Source organism: Acipenser ruthenus, chromosome 1, assembly GCF_902713425.1.
Source record: "Acipenser ruthenus chromosome 1, fAciRut3.2 maternal haplotype, whole genome shotgun sequence".
NCBI lineage: Eukaryota > Metazoa > Chordata > Actinopteri > Acipenseriformes > Acipenseridae > Acipenser > Acipenser ruthenus.
The window spans coordinates 56,146,055-56,164,409 of record NC_081189.1 but is presented as its reverse complement, the minus strand read 5'-3'; the positions used below and the strand labels follow the sequence as shown (position 1 = coordinate 56,164,409).

At 44.6% G+C, this 18,355-nt stretch overlaps 1 protein-coding gene across 1 annotated transcript in view; it reads left to right on the top strand.

Annotated features, from left to right (window-relative positions):
• Window positions 1-12,722, top strand: part of LOC117420893 (lysophosphatidic acid receptor 1-A-like) — a 59,970-nt gene extending 47,248 nt beyond the window's left edge. Inside the window, exon 3 of the mRNA XM_034034630.3 lies at window positions 11,706-12,722. Coding sequence (XP_033890521.1) covers window positions 11,706-12,007 — 302 coding nt within the window. The 3' untranslated portion in view covers window positions 12,008-12,722. The remainder of the gene's footprint in view (window positions 1-11,705) is intronic.
• The last annotated feature ends 5,633 nt before the right edge of the window (window positions 12,723-18,355 follow it).

Genomic DNA, 18,355 nt, shown 5'->3' with positions numbered 1-18,355 from the left:
ATTACTGAGCTCCACAGAGCTATGGAAGCCGGTTACCGCGATACGCTGTTTCAAGACTTAAAATAATAAAAAAAAAAGAAATTATGTGATCTGTTGGATGCACAAGTACAAGGGGCACTGGTACGATCAAGGTTCAGATATTTGTCACAAATGGATGCACCAACTACATTTTTTTTGCTCTGGAAAAGAAAACAGCCCAGCTAAGTGATGCACTCTATGCAGACAGCAACTGGAAAGCTGCTGTACAAGCCTGAGATCCAGAGGTTTGTTGTAGACTTCTACTCCAACTTACTTGTTCACGGCGGAGGCTGTGGATGAGTCTGAAGGAGCCCTGCAGTTCCTGGAGGGTCTGTCTCAGGTTTCTAAGGAGCAGAAGAATCAGCTTGAGGGAGAGCTGACACTGCAGAAGCTGTTTGAGGCTCTGGATGGACTGCACAGTTGGATGAATACCTGTGGAGTTCTATAAGACTCTCTGGCCACTGATCGGGAGAGTCCAGCAGTGTGGAGTAGTGGTTAGAGTTCTGGACTCTTGACCAGAGGGTTGTGGGTTCAATCCCCAGTGGGGGACACTGCTGTTGTACCCTTGAGCAAGGTACTTTACCTAGATTGCTCCAGTAAAAACCCAAATGTATAAATGGGTAATTGTATGTAAAATAATGTGATATCTGTATAATGTTAAAGTTGTAAGTCGCCCTGGATAAGGGCGTCTGCTAAGAAATAAATAATAATAATAATAATAATATTCAATGTCTTTGGGAAAAGCATTCAGGAACATGAACTGCTTCTGAGCTGCCGGCGTGCAGTGTTGACTCTGATCCGCAAGAAAGGGGACCTGTGTGATATTAAGGCCTGGCGCCCTGTGAGCCTTGTTTGTTCGGACTATGAGATCCTCTGTAAGGCTTTGGCCAACCTATTTGAGGGAAGTTATGAACTCTGTTGTACATTTTAGCCTGACGTACTGTGTGCCTGACAGATCCATTTTTTGAGATCTTTTAATCAGTTCCTGTCTCTCTTGATTTTAAAGCGGGTTTAATTTCTCTTGATCAAGAGAAAGTTTTGATCGAGTTAACTATCTATATTTATTTTGTGTTTTAGGGCATTTGGTTTTGGTTCCAATTTTGTGAAAACAATCCAACTGCTCTGCAGTAATGTTTTTAGTGTTTTTAAAAAAATTATTGGTGAGCTGAGTTCTCCATTCCCAGTGCAAAGAGGAACCCGGCAGGGCTGCTCCCTGTCTGGAATGTTATATTCCCTTTCCATCGAGCCTCTGGAGTAGTGGTTAGGTCTCTGGACACTTGACCGGAGGGTCGTGGGTTCAATCCCAGATGGGGGACACTGCTGCTGTACCCTTGAGCAAGGTACTTTACCTAGATTGCTCCAGTAAAAACCCAACTGTATAAATGGTTAATTGTATGTAAAAATAATGTGTTAAAAAATTGTAATTGTATGTAAAAATAATGTGATATCTTGTAACAATTGTAAGTTGCCCTGGATAAGGGCATCGGCTAAGAAATAAATAACAAATAATAGACTTGGATCCCTTTTAACTGGATTGTCTATTTCCAATTTAATTATTGAACCCATTAAAGTGGTGGCTTATGCAGATGACATCACTGTAGTTGTGACTTATAATCGGGATGTTCAGACACTGACTGATTGCCAGCAACTTTTTAAAACGTTTCTTCTGCCAGAGTTAAAACGTTTTTTTTTATTGGTGGAGTGAGAAGGAATCAGACCACCAGATTTACCAGCAGGATTAGTGGGAAAGGAACATTTGGGAGTGTTCTTAGATGGGAAAGGAGCAGCTAAAGTTAATTGGGATGGAGTGCTTACTCAGGTGAAGATGCGAGAGGGAAATTGTGTTTCATTGTTTCTGTTTCTACTCCAGTCTACAGCCTCTGCTTTGTATTTTAACTGATATGCTAAAGGGTCTGGGTTTTTCTTTTTCTGAAATACTTTTTCTTAGGTCAGGCAAAACTGGCTATCATTAAGAGCAGGAAAAATCAAGTTGATGGCACTCTGTGATGTTACTGCTGGTGTCACCCAGAGTAAAGCTGCAGGTCACCGGTGGGGGGGTGGGGCGGCCCTTTCAGACCATGGTATGACTAGCTAAACAAAGTCTTAATGGGGGTGGTAGCCTGGACAGTCTTGCAGTGTTATTAGTTTTTTCTGATTTAGTAATCAGTAGCAAAGCAGTCTAAAATGACACTGCATAAACTATATACAAAAAAGAAGCTTTTGTCACACCTAAAAATGTTACTATAAATTCAGTAACTCTCATCACAAAATGATTGTTTTCCTGGTTTTTGAGCATTTCATAACTTCTGCTCTCCTTTTTCTCTTTTGAAATCCAGAGAGGTATTTACGCCCTTTTGTCTCTCTCTCTCTCTGCCACTACCTGAACGTATAATTATTATAGATTTTGTTTTAATAATTAAAATGACATTTTTTTGCTGATATCTTGTACACATATCCTGTTCATTTTTATTTTCTATGTGGTTTCTGTCCTTGTCTGCTGTTCTCCTATTTATCTTAATTTGCTCTTAAAATTAGTGAGCTATTTTTCTTTTTTATATATTTATTAGTGAAAGATTTCACTTAATTTAAGGTTCTTAGCCCCTTAAAAACAAACCCAAACACAAGATTTGAAGAGTTTAAGCACTTTCGTGTAATATAGTAGGTGATGTACTCTGATGCTTTAATGTACAGTGATACAGTGTTCCCTACCGGCACCTAGGAATTAAAAAGTAATTTAACCGTTAATTATTGTGTTTTTTTCATTGAGTTAAATGTGACTTGCATTCAGGATTTTTTTTTTTTTTTGGTGTCCACATTTGGGGCTGCGACTTAAATTCAGGGGTGACTTAAATTCGAGTAAACACGGTGTGTGTGTGTGTGTGTATGAATCGGTGGTTGGAAATTCTGGCCAGTGACTGGTTAAAACCTCATCATAGGAGCAAAAATGGATTGAACTGATTCTTAGTGACAGAGATGAAAAAAACAGATTGTTGAGTGATTTAAATGCTGTTTCAGTTGTATGTTTACATTTTTACCTACAGAAACACTATTTAGATAATTTGTTACTATTAAGGCGTAGTAATATTAATAGATCAGGTAAGTAAGTTGGTCTATGATGTCATAGCCGTGCGGTAAGACAATTATTACCGGTCGGTCATGTGATCTTGTTCAGCCAGTCACATCACTTAATTTATCTAAGCCATTTTATAATGTGAAACCAACCCATTGTCCTGTGATATGCAGTTCCTCGTGAAAATTCCAATTTCTGAAAGAATAGTGTCTACATATTTTTTATCACTTAAAATAAAAACGCACTACCTGTTGCACTGCATTTAGGAACCTGGCAGCCGGTTTAGTTTGCCTCTGGTAAACAACTGAACACACCACATAGAAGACCACGATTTCTTTAAAATGTCTTTAACGAAAAATATATCTTATCTTGAAATACCTATTTTTAGACCGTAAAATGCTCAGAAATACAATCAATGGGTGCAGACCTGCAGTCTCCCAAAAAGTAAAGTATGGTTAGTTTGTTAACAGGCTCTCGATAACATATTCCAGGTAGATTACGTAGTTCTTTTTTTTTTTCTTTTTTAAAATTTAGTCGTTGCCAATTATTATTATTATTTTCTCCCAATTTAGAATGGCCAATTATTTTTTAAGCTCAGCTCACCACTACCGCCCCTGTGCTGAATCGGGAGGGCGAAGACGAACACACACTGTCTCAGTGTGTGCCATCAGCCGACCGCTTTTTTTCACACTGCGGACTCACCATGCAGCCACCCAAGAGCTACAGCGTCGGAGGACAACGGAACTCTCAGGCAGCTTAGAGGCAAGCCCGCAGGCACCCGGCCAGACTACAGGGGTCGCTGGTGCGCGGTGAGCCAAGGACACCCTGGCCGACCTAACCCTCCCTCTCCCCGGGTGACGCTCGGCCAATTGTGCGCCGCCCCCTGGGAGCTCCCGTCCACGGTCGGCTGTGGAATAGCCTGGACTTGAACCGGCGACGTCCAGGCTATAGAGCGCATCCTGCACTCCACGCGGAGCACCTTTACTGGATGCGCCACTCGGGAGCCCCCTAAATTACGTAGTTCTGCTACTGAACCACACTGAGTCTGCTTACACAGCAATGCATATACCGAATAAGAAATATTTACCCACGTTTGTGTAGGGCGGGGCCCGGGGGGATAATTATTTAAAGCGATAAAAGCCTAATGTACATATACAAAACTTTGAGAGTGGTGCAGCGCGAGTGAGCATCCAAATTCAAAACCAAGGGAGCAATATGTGTGGTGAAGCATGACTTTTTAGGAGACGCAGATGTATGGAGTTTATGCATGTGGTTCATCTTAAGCAAGGAAATTCGAAAGTGCTTCTTTGTCTCCAAGGTATAATAAAGCTGCAGCACAATCCAAACCACCAGCGTCACCATAGGCAGTTCACTACAGTTATCTCCCAGATAATAGATACATTAAATGATCTTTTACTTGCTGGAAGCCATCCCAGAATGTCTCAATTTATTTATTAACGGGATATTCTATTAGATTATTTTCTTTTGAAATCCCCCTCCCACCCTAGCCCTCAAGCAAGCGGAACAACAGCCAGACCTCTGCATTCATGACCGGCCTTTGTATCTATGTTCTATAAAAGTTATCCGGAAACAGCACTCAAGTTTCATTCCTATTGGATCTGTGTTTAATAGCAAAGAAAATTATGAATGGCAAATGTAATACATTTACTATTAAACTGTCTGTTGTGCCAATTTGGATTAATCTGTATATGGTAATAAACAAAACAAATATTTTTGGTCCAGCCATTGAACATTGTGGCGATTAATTCATGCCTGTCTTCCTTTCAGCTTACAGTGCACACTTTGTGGCTATGCCTCTGACACACTAATTTTGAGTTCAGTAGTTCGGGACAAACACCAATCACAAAATGTTTTAGTACAAATATTTATTGTAGAGAATGCGGAGTATGCGATTTAACAGAAAAGTATGCTGTATATACACATTCATTTGGCATCAAACCTAACTTGGTTTGAGGGTTCGCTGCCTGGCCAACTGGACGAGGCTGAGACCCCCATTTGATAAAACATAAAAACTGTTAAGAAAGGAGGAGATGGGGAGGTGGTGGGTTACGATGAAATCAAAACAAAACTGAGAGATAAGTGAAGCGGGTATTTATAGTGCTAACAATTTAAATTAGCTAATGTGTAAATTGAATGATTCAATTTGGTGATGCGGAGATTGGTGTCTGACCCTCCTCCCGAACTTTAATTATAAATTTCATTTCAGTAGTTCGGGACAAACACCAATCACAAAATGTTTTAGTACAAATATTTATTGTAGAGAATGCGGAGTATGCGATTTAACAGAAAAGTATGTTGTATATACACATTCATTTGGCATCAAACCTAACTTGGTTTGAGGGTTCGCTGCCTGGCCAACTGGACGAGGCTGAGACCCCCAAAAAGAACAAGCCGGTCTCAATGCCACAATTAGAATTGAATATAGCCCACTTGAAGGTTTAGCCAACCTTTAACAAATGATCATCAGCACGCAGGAGAGGAAAACAAAACCCATTTTTGGGAAATAAACCTCTGGGAATCCATGGATGATTTGATTGCCCTTCCTCCAGGCAGGCTACTAACACTTAAGAGCACATTTCTGTAAAAGCATTTTTAGGCTACATAATATTTGTTATAATATAAACTTGGTAAGCACTGGAGGATCAACAACCTAACCGTTTGATAAGAGAGTCTGGAACTCAGTGGACAAAAGCTGCTACGATTCTGAAGGAAGGACCGGAAAACTGCTCAGCTGCGAATCCGGACCTGGAAATAAATCAGGTGAAAAGGTGAAAGAAGAACAACTGTTGAGTGACGATTGTTCAGTTTTCGTTAATAAACAGCGGGCCTGAGGGTGATGCGCCCTAAGAAAGATGGAGATGGACAAGAGAGAAAGGGGTCATATGGGCTAACATGGGAGTTTAATTTATAAACAAATTGAAAAGCTTTCTCTAATCTTCCTGGTCCGTTTTACTTCTTTTAAAGCAGGAAGGAAAGGGTATCAGATGAGGGGATTGCTAGGTCAGAGATTAAGGGGTGAATCTGGGGGTTGAATTTGAGAGCGATGTAGACTCCCAGCACCTATGGGAACCCAAGAAGGCTAAGAGAAAGAGCTGTAAGGTTTTATCTAAAACAGGCAGGAGTAGCTGGAGCAGATGAGAGGCACGAAGAGAGTACATTGATGGCAATAGGTAGGCAAGCAGGAGGAGAAAGAGATTCTGATAGTTGAAGCCCTTTCAGGATTAGTGAAATTTGTGAGTTGCAGAGTGTAGAGCTGGGACACTGAAATTGAGTTGAGTTTGTAGAAAAACTTGATGCCGGAAATTCAAATCTTATAGCTCTGTTTTAAGGGACAGAAAATAGGATGACGCTACGGGCACTGAATGATGGAAAGGAATGTTGAATGCAAAGTGAAATTTTAAAGCAATTCCAGGATGACCAGTACATTTGCAGTGAGCGGGGGGTGATGCTGAGAAGAGTTGTTTCTTGAGCCTGCAGAAATCAGGGAATGCAGCAGGTGGCTCACGTGAATGTCAGGTCTGAAAAATGAGGCATCTGAGTTTGCAGGAGGTCATCTTCGGAAGTCAATGCTCTGAATCTCTGCGTTTGGAAACAAGAAAGAGAATAGATTATATTCAGGTGGCCGAGAATGTGTTGAGCTCTGAAAATGAACTGATGAGTAACAGATAAACAGGTAATCCTTCTAAATATTCTCATTATATGGTGGGAGAATGAACGATCTTGTTAAAGATTTAGACTGTAGGTGAATTATGTAAGTGGAGAAGAATGGATTTTGAGCCCAGGAAGACCCCCAAAAGGAGTGCGGCTACAGAAAATGGACACATTTTGCGCAATGACGAGGAGTGATCGGTTATAGGAATAATGCTGAATTCGTTGGGCCATGGAGCAGAAAACCAATTTTCCCTTGTAGTATCCTCCAAAGCCAAGAGGAGGGAGCTGCATCTTTGAACGGCTGAATGTCTTTGTGCAGCAGGAGACAGTTGTCGTAAAAGAAAGTACTGCCATTCCTTTCTTTTAGTAGGAGCTCCCACAGGCGGAGTTCCTTGCGAAAAAAAGGAACCAAACCATGAGTATGACATCATTGAGGGAATCGACAGAAAGGATCAAATAGAGAGAAGGTAGGAGATAAAAGCTCTGCCTCGAGGATTTATCCTCATTGCGTACAAATTGCAAAGCATATGACATGGTTTATTTAAATTTCCAGAAAGCTTTTGACAAAGTCCCACATAAAAGATTAATTTCTCATATTGAACGCAGTAGGGATTCGATGAAATGCATGCACGTGGATTAGGGAGTAGTTAACATGTAGAAAACAGAAGGCCTCCAGAGTATGCAGTATTGCGGCCCTGACTGATATTCAAAGAAATGGGAACGGTTTTGAAAGTGTTTGAATAAACTGCAGATAAGCTGAAAGAAGAAAGCATCTCACAGAGAAGAGACCACTATGGGGTCATGCTGGACACCCATGGCGGCCAGGGAGGTCACTGCAGGGGCCTGCTGAATGCCTGCAGTGAGGGGAGGGTAACCTAAAAGGTTACATTTGGAAGACCGCGGAGGTAAGGAATAGAAGGGGGCTGTGGGGCCCTGTTGAAGCTCACAGCTGGTAGAAAACCATTTGACAGAGAAGGGAGCACTATGGGGGCCTGCTGGACGCCCATAGTGGCCAGCGAGGTCACTGCAGGGGCCTGCAGTGATGGGGGGTGGGGAACGCGGGAGCAGCCGCTCCCAACTGTAATTACTGATTAGAGGAGACATCAAAATGGAGCAAGGTAACCAGTGGTGTACCACAGGAATCAGTATTAGGTCCTCTGCTATTCCTAATCTACATAATGATTTAGATTATGTCATAGTAAGCAGACTTGATAAATTTGCACACAACACAAAAATAGGTGGAGTGGCAAACACTGTTGCAGCAGCGAAGGTCATTCAAAATGATCTAGACAGCATTCAGAACTGGGCAAGCACATGGCAAATGACATTTAATAGAGAAGTGTAAAGTACTGCACACAGGCAAGAAAAACGTGCATTATAAATATCATATGGAAGATACTGAAATTGAAGGAATCTTTGAAAAAGACCTAGGAGTTTAAGTTGACTCAGATATGTCTTCACCTAGACAATGTGGGGAAGCTGTAAAAAGGCCAACAAGATGCTCGGATATATTGTGAAAAGTTTTGAATTTAAAATCAAGGGAAGTAATGTTAAAAATGTACAATGCATTAGTAAGACCTCACCTAGAATATTGTGTTCAGTTCTGGACACTTCATTAAAAAAAAAGATATTGCTGCTTCAGAAAAAGTGAAAAGAACAGCGACCAGAATTGTCCCGGATTTAAAAGGCATGTCGTATGCAGACAGGCCAAAAGAAATGAAGCTATTCAGACTTGAACAAAGACTACGCGGTGATCTGATTCAAGCATTCAAAATCCTAAAAGGTATTGACAAAGTCAACCCAGGAGACTTTTTGAACCAGGACCAGGGGTCACAAATGGGAATTAGACAAAGGGGCATTCAGAACAGAAAATAGGAGGCACTTTTTTAAACAGAGAATTGTGAGGGTCTGGAACCAACTCCCCAGTAATGTTGTTGAAGCAAACACCCTGGGATCCTTCAAGAAGCTGCTTGATGAGATTCTGAGATCCATAAGCTACGAACAACCAAACGAGCAAGATGGGCTGAATGGCCTCCTCTTGTTTGCAAATCCTCCCATGCTCGCATGTACTTTAAAATGGCCTAGGAGGGACAGAAGATTGCGTTTAGTGGGGGGGGGGGAGAGACCGGACAGAAAAGTGGAAATATAAAAAATACAATCCCCTGAGGACAGGCTCAATGGGCATGATTTTAAATGTGTTTGAAATTTTGGCTTTAGCCAGTCATGCGTTTTTCCCAGCAATTTTGATTAAGAATATGGTGTGGTTGATTTGCATATTGCAGGGAGCAATCTTCATGAGGGACTGTTGATGCTGGGTGTGATGGAGTTACGGTGAGCGGAAATGAAGGAAGTTACAGGCGGAATAGCACAGGTTCCTTCAATGAAGTTATTACAAATCTGGCAAAACAATCTCTAGATACAAATGCTCAAAACTGCCGATGAGCAAAAAGAAAAGCATTTCACAGAGAAGGAATCACTACGAGGGCCTGCTGGACGCCCATAGTGGCCAAAGATGTCACTGCAGGGGCCTGCTGGACGCCTGCAGTGAGGGGAGGTAACCTGAAAGGTTATAGTTGGAGCCATAATGCTCAGGAACTGCTAAATGAGCCTTTGATTGACAGGTGCGATGGTCCTGCTTTCGGATTTTTCCGGTAGTAGAAGCGCTTCGTGGAGATGCAGTCGGTGCGGGCGAGGTGTTTCAAGTCCGCTTATAATACGCGTGCTGTAGATTTGAATGGGATGTTGTTGCTACGAAAATAAAGCTGGAGCCGGGAGATCGTCCAGTCTCTGATGTCAGGAGTTGCGGAGGAACGAGTGGCCAGGCAGGAGCCACGGCAGACAGGAGAAGCAGACATCTGGGCAGAGAAGTTTGAAGTGGTAATACCGCCGACCGAAGTTGTCGTGGAGTTGGCCCGGGAAGGGCTGGTTGAACTGGTTGCGTGGATCTCGGCTCCGGGGAAACGGCAAACAGATCATCATACGTCGAAACGGAATAATCCAGAATGCAGACCATGATGCGTGCATGTACGATGAAATCAAAACACAACTGAGAGATAAGTGAAGCGGGTATTTATAGTGCTAACAATTTAAATTAGCTAATGTGTAAATTGAATGATTCAATTTGGTGATGCGGAGATTGGTGTCTGACCCTCCTCCCGAACTTTAATTATAAATTTCATTTTCCGGGGCAGCCTGGTATGGCATTGGCCCATTTAGTTCTCTGGTTAGTCAATTAAAACAGAATTTATAAGAATGTTGTTGGGCTACAGACAAAACTTATTGTAGGCCATCTGTTGGCAATATGGTATTGTCCTATCATGTGCTTTTTTTATTTTTTTGTGACGGGTTGAATTTGGGGTTTTGCTGGGGCTACTAGTTAGTTACAGCATTTAGGAGAGAGAGAGAGAGAGAGAGAGAGAGAGAGAGAGAGAGAGAGAGAGAGAGAGAGAGAGAGAGAGAGAGAGAGAGAGAGAGAGAGAGAGAGACACAGACAGACTACAGATACATCTCTGCACGAAGGGGGAAATGGTGTTGACATAAAAAACAGATACTGGATATCATTTATGAAACCTCTGTGATCTGTAAGCTCAGCTTGAATGATAAAACAGTATTTCACACAGATAATGGAAAAAAGTAGGCAATCCTAGTTATTATTATGTGAAGTATGTGTTGTGATAAAATATAACCAAACCAGTAGTGTGAACCCAGAATTGTCTAGGAGCTTTACCAGTTTCAGATGACTAACAATCCCTAGGAACAGTTCAGTCACCAGCTTTATCATTAATTTCACATTAAAATCTGCAATTTACACTGTGTTGCAATGTGTCAATAAAAAATGACACTTTATTTTAAAAAAGAACTACATATTCGTACTGTATTTTCTGAACGTTTAACCCGCTGCAGGTCAACTCTAATTTAAGGCATATAGTGTGAAAGTCACCCCAAACACATACAAAATATGTTCATAAAGTGAAACCGTGTTTAAAGGGGCTGCAGAACAACTCAAATAGCTATGTTGGTAACAAAATGCTGGAGTTTATCTCACTCCTGAGAGCACCCGCATAACTCAGATATGAGATAAATGCACAAATTCAAGGACATCTGTGTTGTTCATAACCACAGAAACGGAAATCATAACGTTTTCAGAGAGTTTGTACTCTCTGACTCACTACAAAGTCGAGGTTGTGGCCAAGACAATTATATGCAGTAAATTGGAACCTCGCCACATGCAAACAGACCCCAGCTGGTGCTAACCCTTTCCAGGTTATGATACAGAAAGTCTATTTTGGCTGGACAATGAGCAGGGAGGCCAAATGTGATATATATCAATAGTGCTGGTAAACAGCACAGTTGCAAGGGGGTAGGGGGTTTTGATGATTTTTACTCAAGGTACTCCATAACCAGAGATTATAAATTGAAAATGATTAATGCAGGCCTCTTGTCTTGAGTCAAAAGGTAATAAAAGAGCTCCTGCAGTATTTGACCCCATGCTTTTTAGTTTTTTAGTTTTTTTTAAGTTTGTATAGTGAGTGTTTTAAAATGCTGGAAAAAAAAAAAAAACATTGCCCCAGCGGAATTAAACTTGCCAATTTTAGAATCGTAATCTTGTAACAGACTCCTTTTAAGATTAATATAGACACCATTTTTCCCCCAAAAGGGTTCCATCATTACTACCATTAAAAAATGTGGAAAACAGCGTTTTCATTAGGACAAACACTTTGTTTTTTTGGTGGGCCAAGTAGTAGTAGTGACTTTGTAACCACCCTGAATTTAAATAATGATATTGTATACCTTAATTAGACTTAAGCTTAAATATGTACATCTCTGAGTTGATCGTCATTGTGACTATTGATAAAACAATAACAACAGATTTTCTTCCATTAGTTCAACGTATGTTTTCAGTACTCAAAACTGTGTTAATTAATTTCCTTCTTTGTTTATCTAGGCGCCTTTATCGTCTGTTGGACCCCTGGTTTGGTTTTGCTGCTGCTGGACGTGTTTTGTGCTAAATGCAACATTCTGGATTATGAGAAGTTCTTCCTCCTTCTCGCCGAGTTCAACTCAGCTATGAACCCCATCATCTACTCCTATAGGGACAAGGAGATGAGCGCCACCTTTAAGCAGATCCTATGCTGCCAACGCCAGGAGAAGGTGAACGGGACAGCTGAAGGCTCAGACCGATCAGCCTCATCTTTCAACCATTCCATTCTGGCAGGAGTGCAGAATAATGATCACTCTGTTGTGTAAACAGAGCCCAGTCCATGGGAGATAAGCAGACAGAGAGGGCATATCAACATTGAACAAATTCTAAGACACCAATTATCAAGGGGAAACTCCACATACTTTGACATTCCGTGAAAAGGATGACTGAAAACCAAGTTCAGCCAAGCTTTGGAGGACATGCTAGCTTCAAGTCTCCTTTTCCTCCCTAATGCCTTACCTTCTGCAGCTTGGCTTAAGAACTGCTGTGTTCAAAGAAAATAATTGCCTACTGAAGTTCTGATATGCAACACTGCTATTGCCTAATGCCAATTGGTCTCCAACTTCCTTTTAAACTTATACCAGCTAACCTGCATTACATGTAGAATTCTTATGCTTATTAAATAAATAAATACAAGTAAATAAGAACACATCATGTAATAAACATTTATATCTACACCATCAGCATGTTTGTGATGGTTATTATGGATACTTCCTGAATAGTATATATTATGTTTTTGTTTGTTTTTAGCTATACTGCCAATACTGCTAAAGATATATTTTTCTATTAAGCGAAGATGACAAGATGTAATTTGTGTTTTGTCTTTGTTTAAAAATATATATAAATCTATATGTCATGTTGTTTAACAAAAAAAGGAAACTTTTCTATGTAAAAAAACAAAAAAAAAAGTAAATGAAAAACCGTGACTGTACAAATATTTGTTTAGGTTACGTAATAAAACAGGAAACTGTTTTCTCATCATATTTTATGTCATTTTTCCCATCAAAGTAAGCCTTAGGGCACCACTAATAGGAATTAGGTTTCTTCTAAACCTACTGAATTATAACAATGCCATAGGACAATTAAATTTCCCAGTTTTCTGCCCATGAATTTATGGGTTAGTTTTCTTTTGAGATGTGTCTTATATATTGAATGCCTCTTCTTGAGGGAGAAATCTACATAATTGTCCTACTGTAGCAAGTACCATCCACTTCTGAGCCCATTCAAATCTGAGCACTGTAAGGCTGGACTGACTGGGGGGAAATAGCTGGCACCCTTGCTTTAATGTGTGCAGGCCTTGATCTTAACTGGTACTAGTTCACAGTAAGGTAAACATTAACGGTATTTTTCACTTTCTATGTAAACATGTCTTTAGATAACAAAGATGTCAATCTGTCAGCTAGGTTTATGTAAAAATAATTAAATATGTTATACTATATAAAAAATAAAACTTGGCATCCATTTCTTTGCAGAAAATCTCTTGTGGGTTAAATTTTATATGTAGATGTTTTACATTGTATATGTTAATATCTACATCGTTTCTTCAATATAATGTGTACCTCACAGTTGAGGATGAAACCTTTTTTTTTTTTTTTTGTAAATCTTGATTCCTGCACTCTCATCTTTATTCACCTAAACTCAAATTCAATATAAAGACCAGCTCACCATTGTCAGTCCATTACAATTAGGAGACCCTCTCTATGGACACAATTTTATCAGTGCTTATTGTGGTTACAATGTTCAATGTACAGTACGATAGGTTGCGGATGCAACCCCGGTTCCCTGAAAGAGAAAATAACCATCAAGGTTTGGGATATTGCCGTCAGGCAGTAGCGATTGGCTGAGCTTTATAGCAAAGCTGCCGATAGGCCTCTGCGCGAGCTGCCACGTAAGCCCACCCCCCTGGGAGCTTACTACACGCAGCGCACAGAGACTCTCTTCCTCTTTTGCTCTTCAGGCTGTGAAGGCTTCCAGAGCGACCTCGCGGCTTGATGGTTATTTTCTCTTTCAGGGAACCGGGGTTGCATCCGCAACCTATCGTTCCCTTTCAAGTCGAAAATAACCATCAAGGTATGGGAACAGTGTACCCAAGCCATTGCGAGGGAGGATTCTCGGCAGTAGGACAGACTTACGTCATAACACAACTGCGTAGGCAATACATCTACGCATATGCGGAGCTGCGCCTCAGCGTCTGTGCTCCCAATGACACCTGTCCTAAGGTGGAATAGTGAACACCATATTGTCAACCACTCTATATGCCCGCATCCTGAGGCGTCATAGAGTGTAGCACAGATGCTCCAAATAGTGGAGCAGAGGAATCCAGTATGTTCAACCGGTAAAACCTCATGAAAGTATGCGGTGTAGCCCAACTGGCTGCCGCGCAAATATCAGACACCGGCACCCCTCTAAAGAGGGCCCAGGATATCACCATACCCCTAGTGGAATGCGCCTTCAACTGCCCTGGTGGCGGAAGGCCTGCAGATTCATAAGATAATTTAATAGCATCCACTATCCAATGGGAAAGGCGTTGTTTAGACAACGGCTGACCCAAAGTCCTAGAACCATGGCATATGAACAATTGTTCTGTTTGCCTCACAGTCGTTGTACGGTCAGTATAACACCTCAATGCCCGCACGGGGCAGAGCATGTGTAACCGTTCTTCCTCTGGGGAAGAAAAAGGTGGAGGATGGAACGCCATCAACTCGACTGGTTGGTTCATATGAAACGGGGATATGACCTTGGGTAAAAAAGGCTGAATTTGGGCGCATGGAGACCTTAGAACCGTCTCCTGCGAAACGAGTACATGATGAATGCACTGACAGTGCATGTAACTCGCTCACGCGTTTGGCTGATACCACTGACAGCAAAAACGCAGTTTTTATAGACACAAGCTTCATATCCACGCTGTGGAGAGGCTCGAACGGTGCCTTGGTAAGGGCTTCTAACACCACATCAAGGCTCCATGATGGTAAATTGGTCTTCCTTGGAGGCCGCAAACGTCTTGTGCCTTTCAGGAACTGCGATGCCAGAAAATGGCAACCTGGTGATAAACCGTCAATGCGTACATGGCAAGCCGATATGGCGGCTAAATACACTTTAAGTGTAGAGGGAGATTTCCCTTCATCTAACAGTTTATGTATAAACTGTAATATCACTGCCATAGGGCAGGATATTGGGTCATGGCCCTCCGCCAGACACCAATCTTGAAACAACTGGCACTTGTACGTGTACTGCGACCTAGTAGAGGGCGCTCTAGCACTCTGAATGGTCGAAATCACCGCCGTCGAGAGCCCTAAGGCTGACAGGCGTTCCCGTTCAGGGGCTAAGCCCATAGCTGCATGAGCTTGGGGTTCAGGTGCCAAAGCCCTCCTTGGGCCTGGGACAATAGGTCCGCTCACAGGGGAAGCTCCCTCGGGTGACCGTGCAGCAACTGCACCAGGCTCGGGAACCATATCCTCCGAGGCCACCGAGGAGCAATCAGGATCACTGTCGCTTGCTCTACCCTGACCTTCTCTAAGAAGGAGGGGAGCATCGGAATCTGCGGAAACGCATACAGGAGCCCTGGCGGCCATTCGTGAGCCAGTGCATCGACTCCTAGGGGGCTGTCGAGGTTCCTCACCGAGAACCATAGGGGGCAGTGCGTGGTCTCTCGCGAAGCGAAGAGATCTACTTGCACTATGCCGAACCATTCCCAAATGCGCTCTACCACCTGAGGGTGGAGACGCCATTCTCCCGCAAGAGGACCTCCTCTGGATAGGAGATCTGCTGCATAATTGACTCTGCCCGGTAGGTGAACCGCACGCAGAGAGGTCAAACGCGGTTGTGCAACATCCGTGTTACCATCCGGTGAAGGCGAGGGGACCGTAGGCCGCCATGGCGGTTGATATACGCCACAACCGTGATGTTGTCTGACCGCACTAACACGTGCTTGCCTAGAAGCACTGGCAAGAAGTGCAGAAGGGCGAGGTCCACCGCCCTGAATTCCAGAGCATTGATGTGGGCTGACCTCCAGGGTCCTGACCACACTCCGCGGGTCCCTGAGCCGTTCCAGACTGCTCCCCAACCTTGGTTGGAAGCGTCGGTCGTGATAACCTCCCTTCGGAAGATGGGACCCAAGCGTACGCCCTGGCGGATGTTCGACGGAACTTTCCACCAGCGCAGCACTTCCCAGCAGGTTTGGGATACCCTCAACCTGCGGTGTTTGTCTCTCCGCGGATGCAACGCGAAGGCATTGAACCAGGCCTGCAGAGGTGTAATAAGCCCAAGGGAAGGGCTTGCGAGGCGGCAGCCATCAACCCCAGCATGCGCTGACACAGCTCCATGCTGACTGTTTCTCTCAACCTGAATAGGGAGAGACACCGCTCCATCGAGGCAACTCTTTGTGTCGACAGGGTCGCTTCCATGGACACTGAGTCCAGATGCAGACCCAAGAATTCGGTCTGTTGACTCGGCACGAGGCGGCTCTTTTCTGAATTGACCTTCAGACCTAGCCGCTGAAGATGGTCTGTAACCATCACTGTGCTGTGCCAACTGCTCCTTTGACTGCGCGCAGACGAGCCAGTCGTCCAGATAGTTCAGCAGTCGGACGCCTTGAGCCCGCAAGGGAGCTAAAATGGCATCCATACACTTCGAAAAGGTTTGAGGAGCTAGAGACAGGCCGAATGGCAGGACACAAAACTCGTAGACCCTGCTCTGAAATGCGAATCGTAGGTACTTCCTGTGACCCGGACAGATGGGAACATGAAAGTACGCATCTGTGAGGTCTACGGTGGTAAACCAGTCGCCCTGCCGGACAGACTGGACAATGTGCCTGTGCTTAAGCATCTTGAACGACAACACCCGTAGGTATTTGTTCAGTACTCGCAGATCTAAAATAGGGCGGAGCCCGCCGCCCTTTTTTAGCACTAGGAAGTACTTGGAGTAGAACCCCTGGCCGGTCAGAGCAGGGTCTACTAGTTGAATGGCACGCTTCCTGAGCAATGCCTGTATTTCCACATTTAGAGCTGAGGACTGAACCGAGTCCTTCACTGCAGTTACCACCACTCCCCTGAAGGGGGGGGGGGTTTAACCGGAACTGAAGGGTGTACCCGGTGAGTATAGTTTTGCACCAGATGTCTTTGGTGCATTGTTGCCAGAACTGGAGCTGTGGGACAGTGTAGGGGTGGGTTAACAGCTGCCTGAAGTTTTCAGGGCTGTTTTGGCTGCGCTCGTTCGCGAGGGGCCTGGCCAGAACCACGAGGGCGTGGCCTGCCACCTCCTCTAGGGCACCACCCTCCGCACTGCGGTCTTATAAACGCGGGTTGGCCGCGCGCTGATGGACCTGAAGGGGAGGTTTTACTACCCCGTGGTTGCGCCTGCTGCTATGGCGGTGTCCTGCGCCATTGATGTTCCTGAGGCCGTTTCGGCTGGAACGGCTTATTTAGCCACATTTTCGCCATTTGCTGCGACGCCTCCCGCACCTTGATGGAGCGTTGCAGCATCTCCTCCACCGCCGGACCAAATGTGTGTCCCGGTGTAATTGGGGCATCCAGCAACGGGGCCTTGTCAGGTTCTTGCACTCTCGCTTGCGATAGCCAGAGCTGCCTTCTGGCCACCACCAGAGACGCGATGCTCCTGCCCTGAGCCCGCGCGTTGAGCTGGGCCAGCTTCACCAGCAGCTGACTGACCGTCCCCAACTCGATTCTGAGGGCCGCAGAAGGGCACTCGGGTAGGTCCCTAATGAGTGCCGCTTGGTATCGCCGTGGTAGTTCCGCCATAGGCCACTCGATGCCCAAGTGGCGGGTTGCTCTCTCCGCCACAGACCACGTCGGGTCATCGGTATCCAGCACCTGGAGCTCGATGTCCTGCTCAGAGTGCTGGGAGGCTACCTCAGCCTCTATACTCTCCCCTTCTAGGATGTCAGATGCGTCTCTGGAAACTGCATCGATATCCCACTCCCTTTGAGGTTGCACTGGAAGGGCGACGACCGGTGCAGGCTGTGGAGGGGCCACTGGCTGGCTAGCAATGGGCCCAGTCGGTTGTTCTGGGACTGGGGGCACCACATTGGCTAGGGACATGAGGATGGACTGCTGCCCCATCATAACCTCCATAAACTGAGACATTTTGGAGGTTAGCTTCGCCACCCCCGACCTGTCTCTGTATCGCCTGTCCCGGCTAGGGGAGCGAGAGCGTCCTCTCTGTCGAGGCGATCTGGAGTGCGACCTAGACTCCCGACGGGGGTGTACCCTACGAGGGGAGGGGCTGCGTTCCCGAGCGTGTGTGGTGGGGGACCTCTGACCAGCTGTTAGCTGGGAGGACGGGCTCCTGGAGAGCTGTAGCCGCCCTGGCGGCGTCGCCGTAGACGACGGCTGGGCAGAAATGGTGTGGGACGATCCAGAGGAAGGAGAGTGCCCACCCACTGCTTTCTTCGCCCTTTGGCGGAGAGTGCGTGCCTGGAAGCCAGCACAGAGATGACAAAAAGCCCTATCCGCCAACGTGGATGCGGCGTGCTCTGGCCCCAGACACGTCACACAATCATCGTGCGGATCGCTGGCAGGCAGCTTTGCCTGACAGGTCACGCAGCGATGAAAGCCCGACATCTCCGTCAAGCGTGGCTCAACGAATGCCGAAAGTGC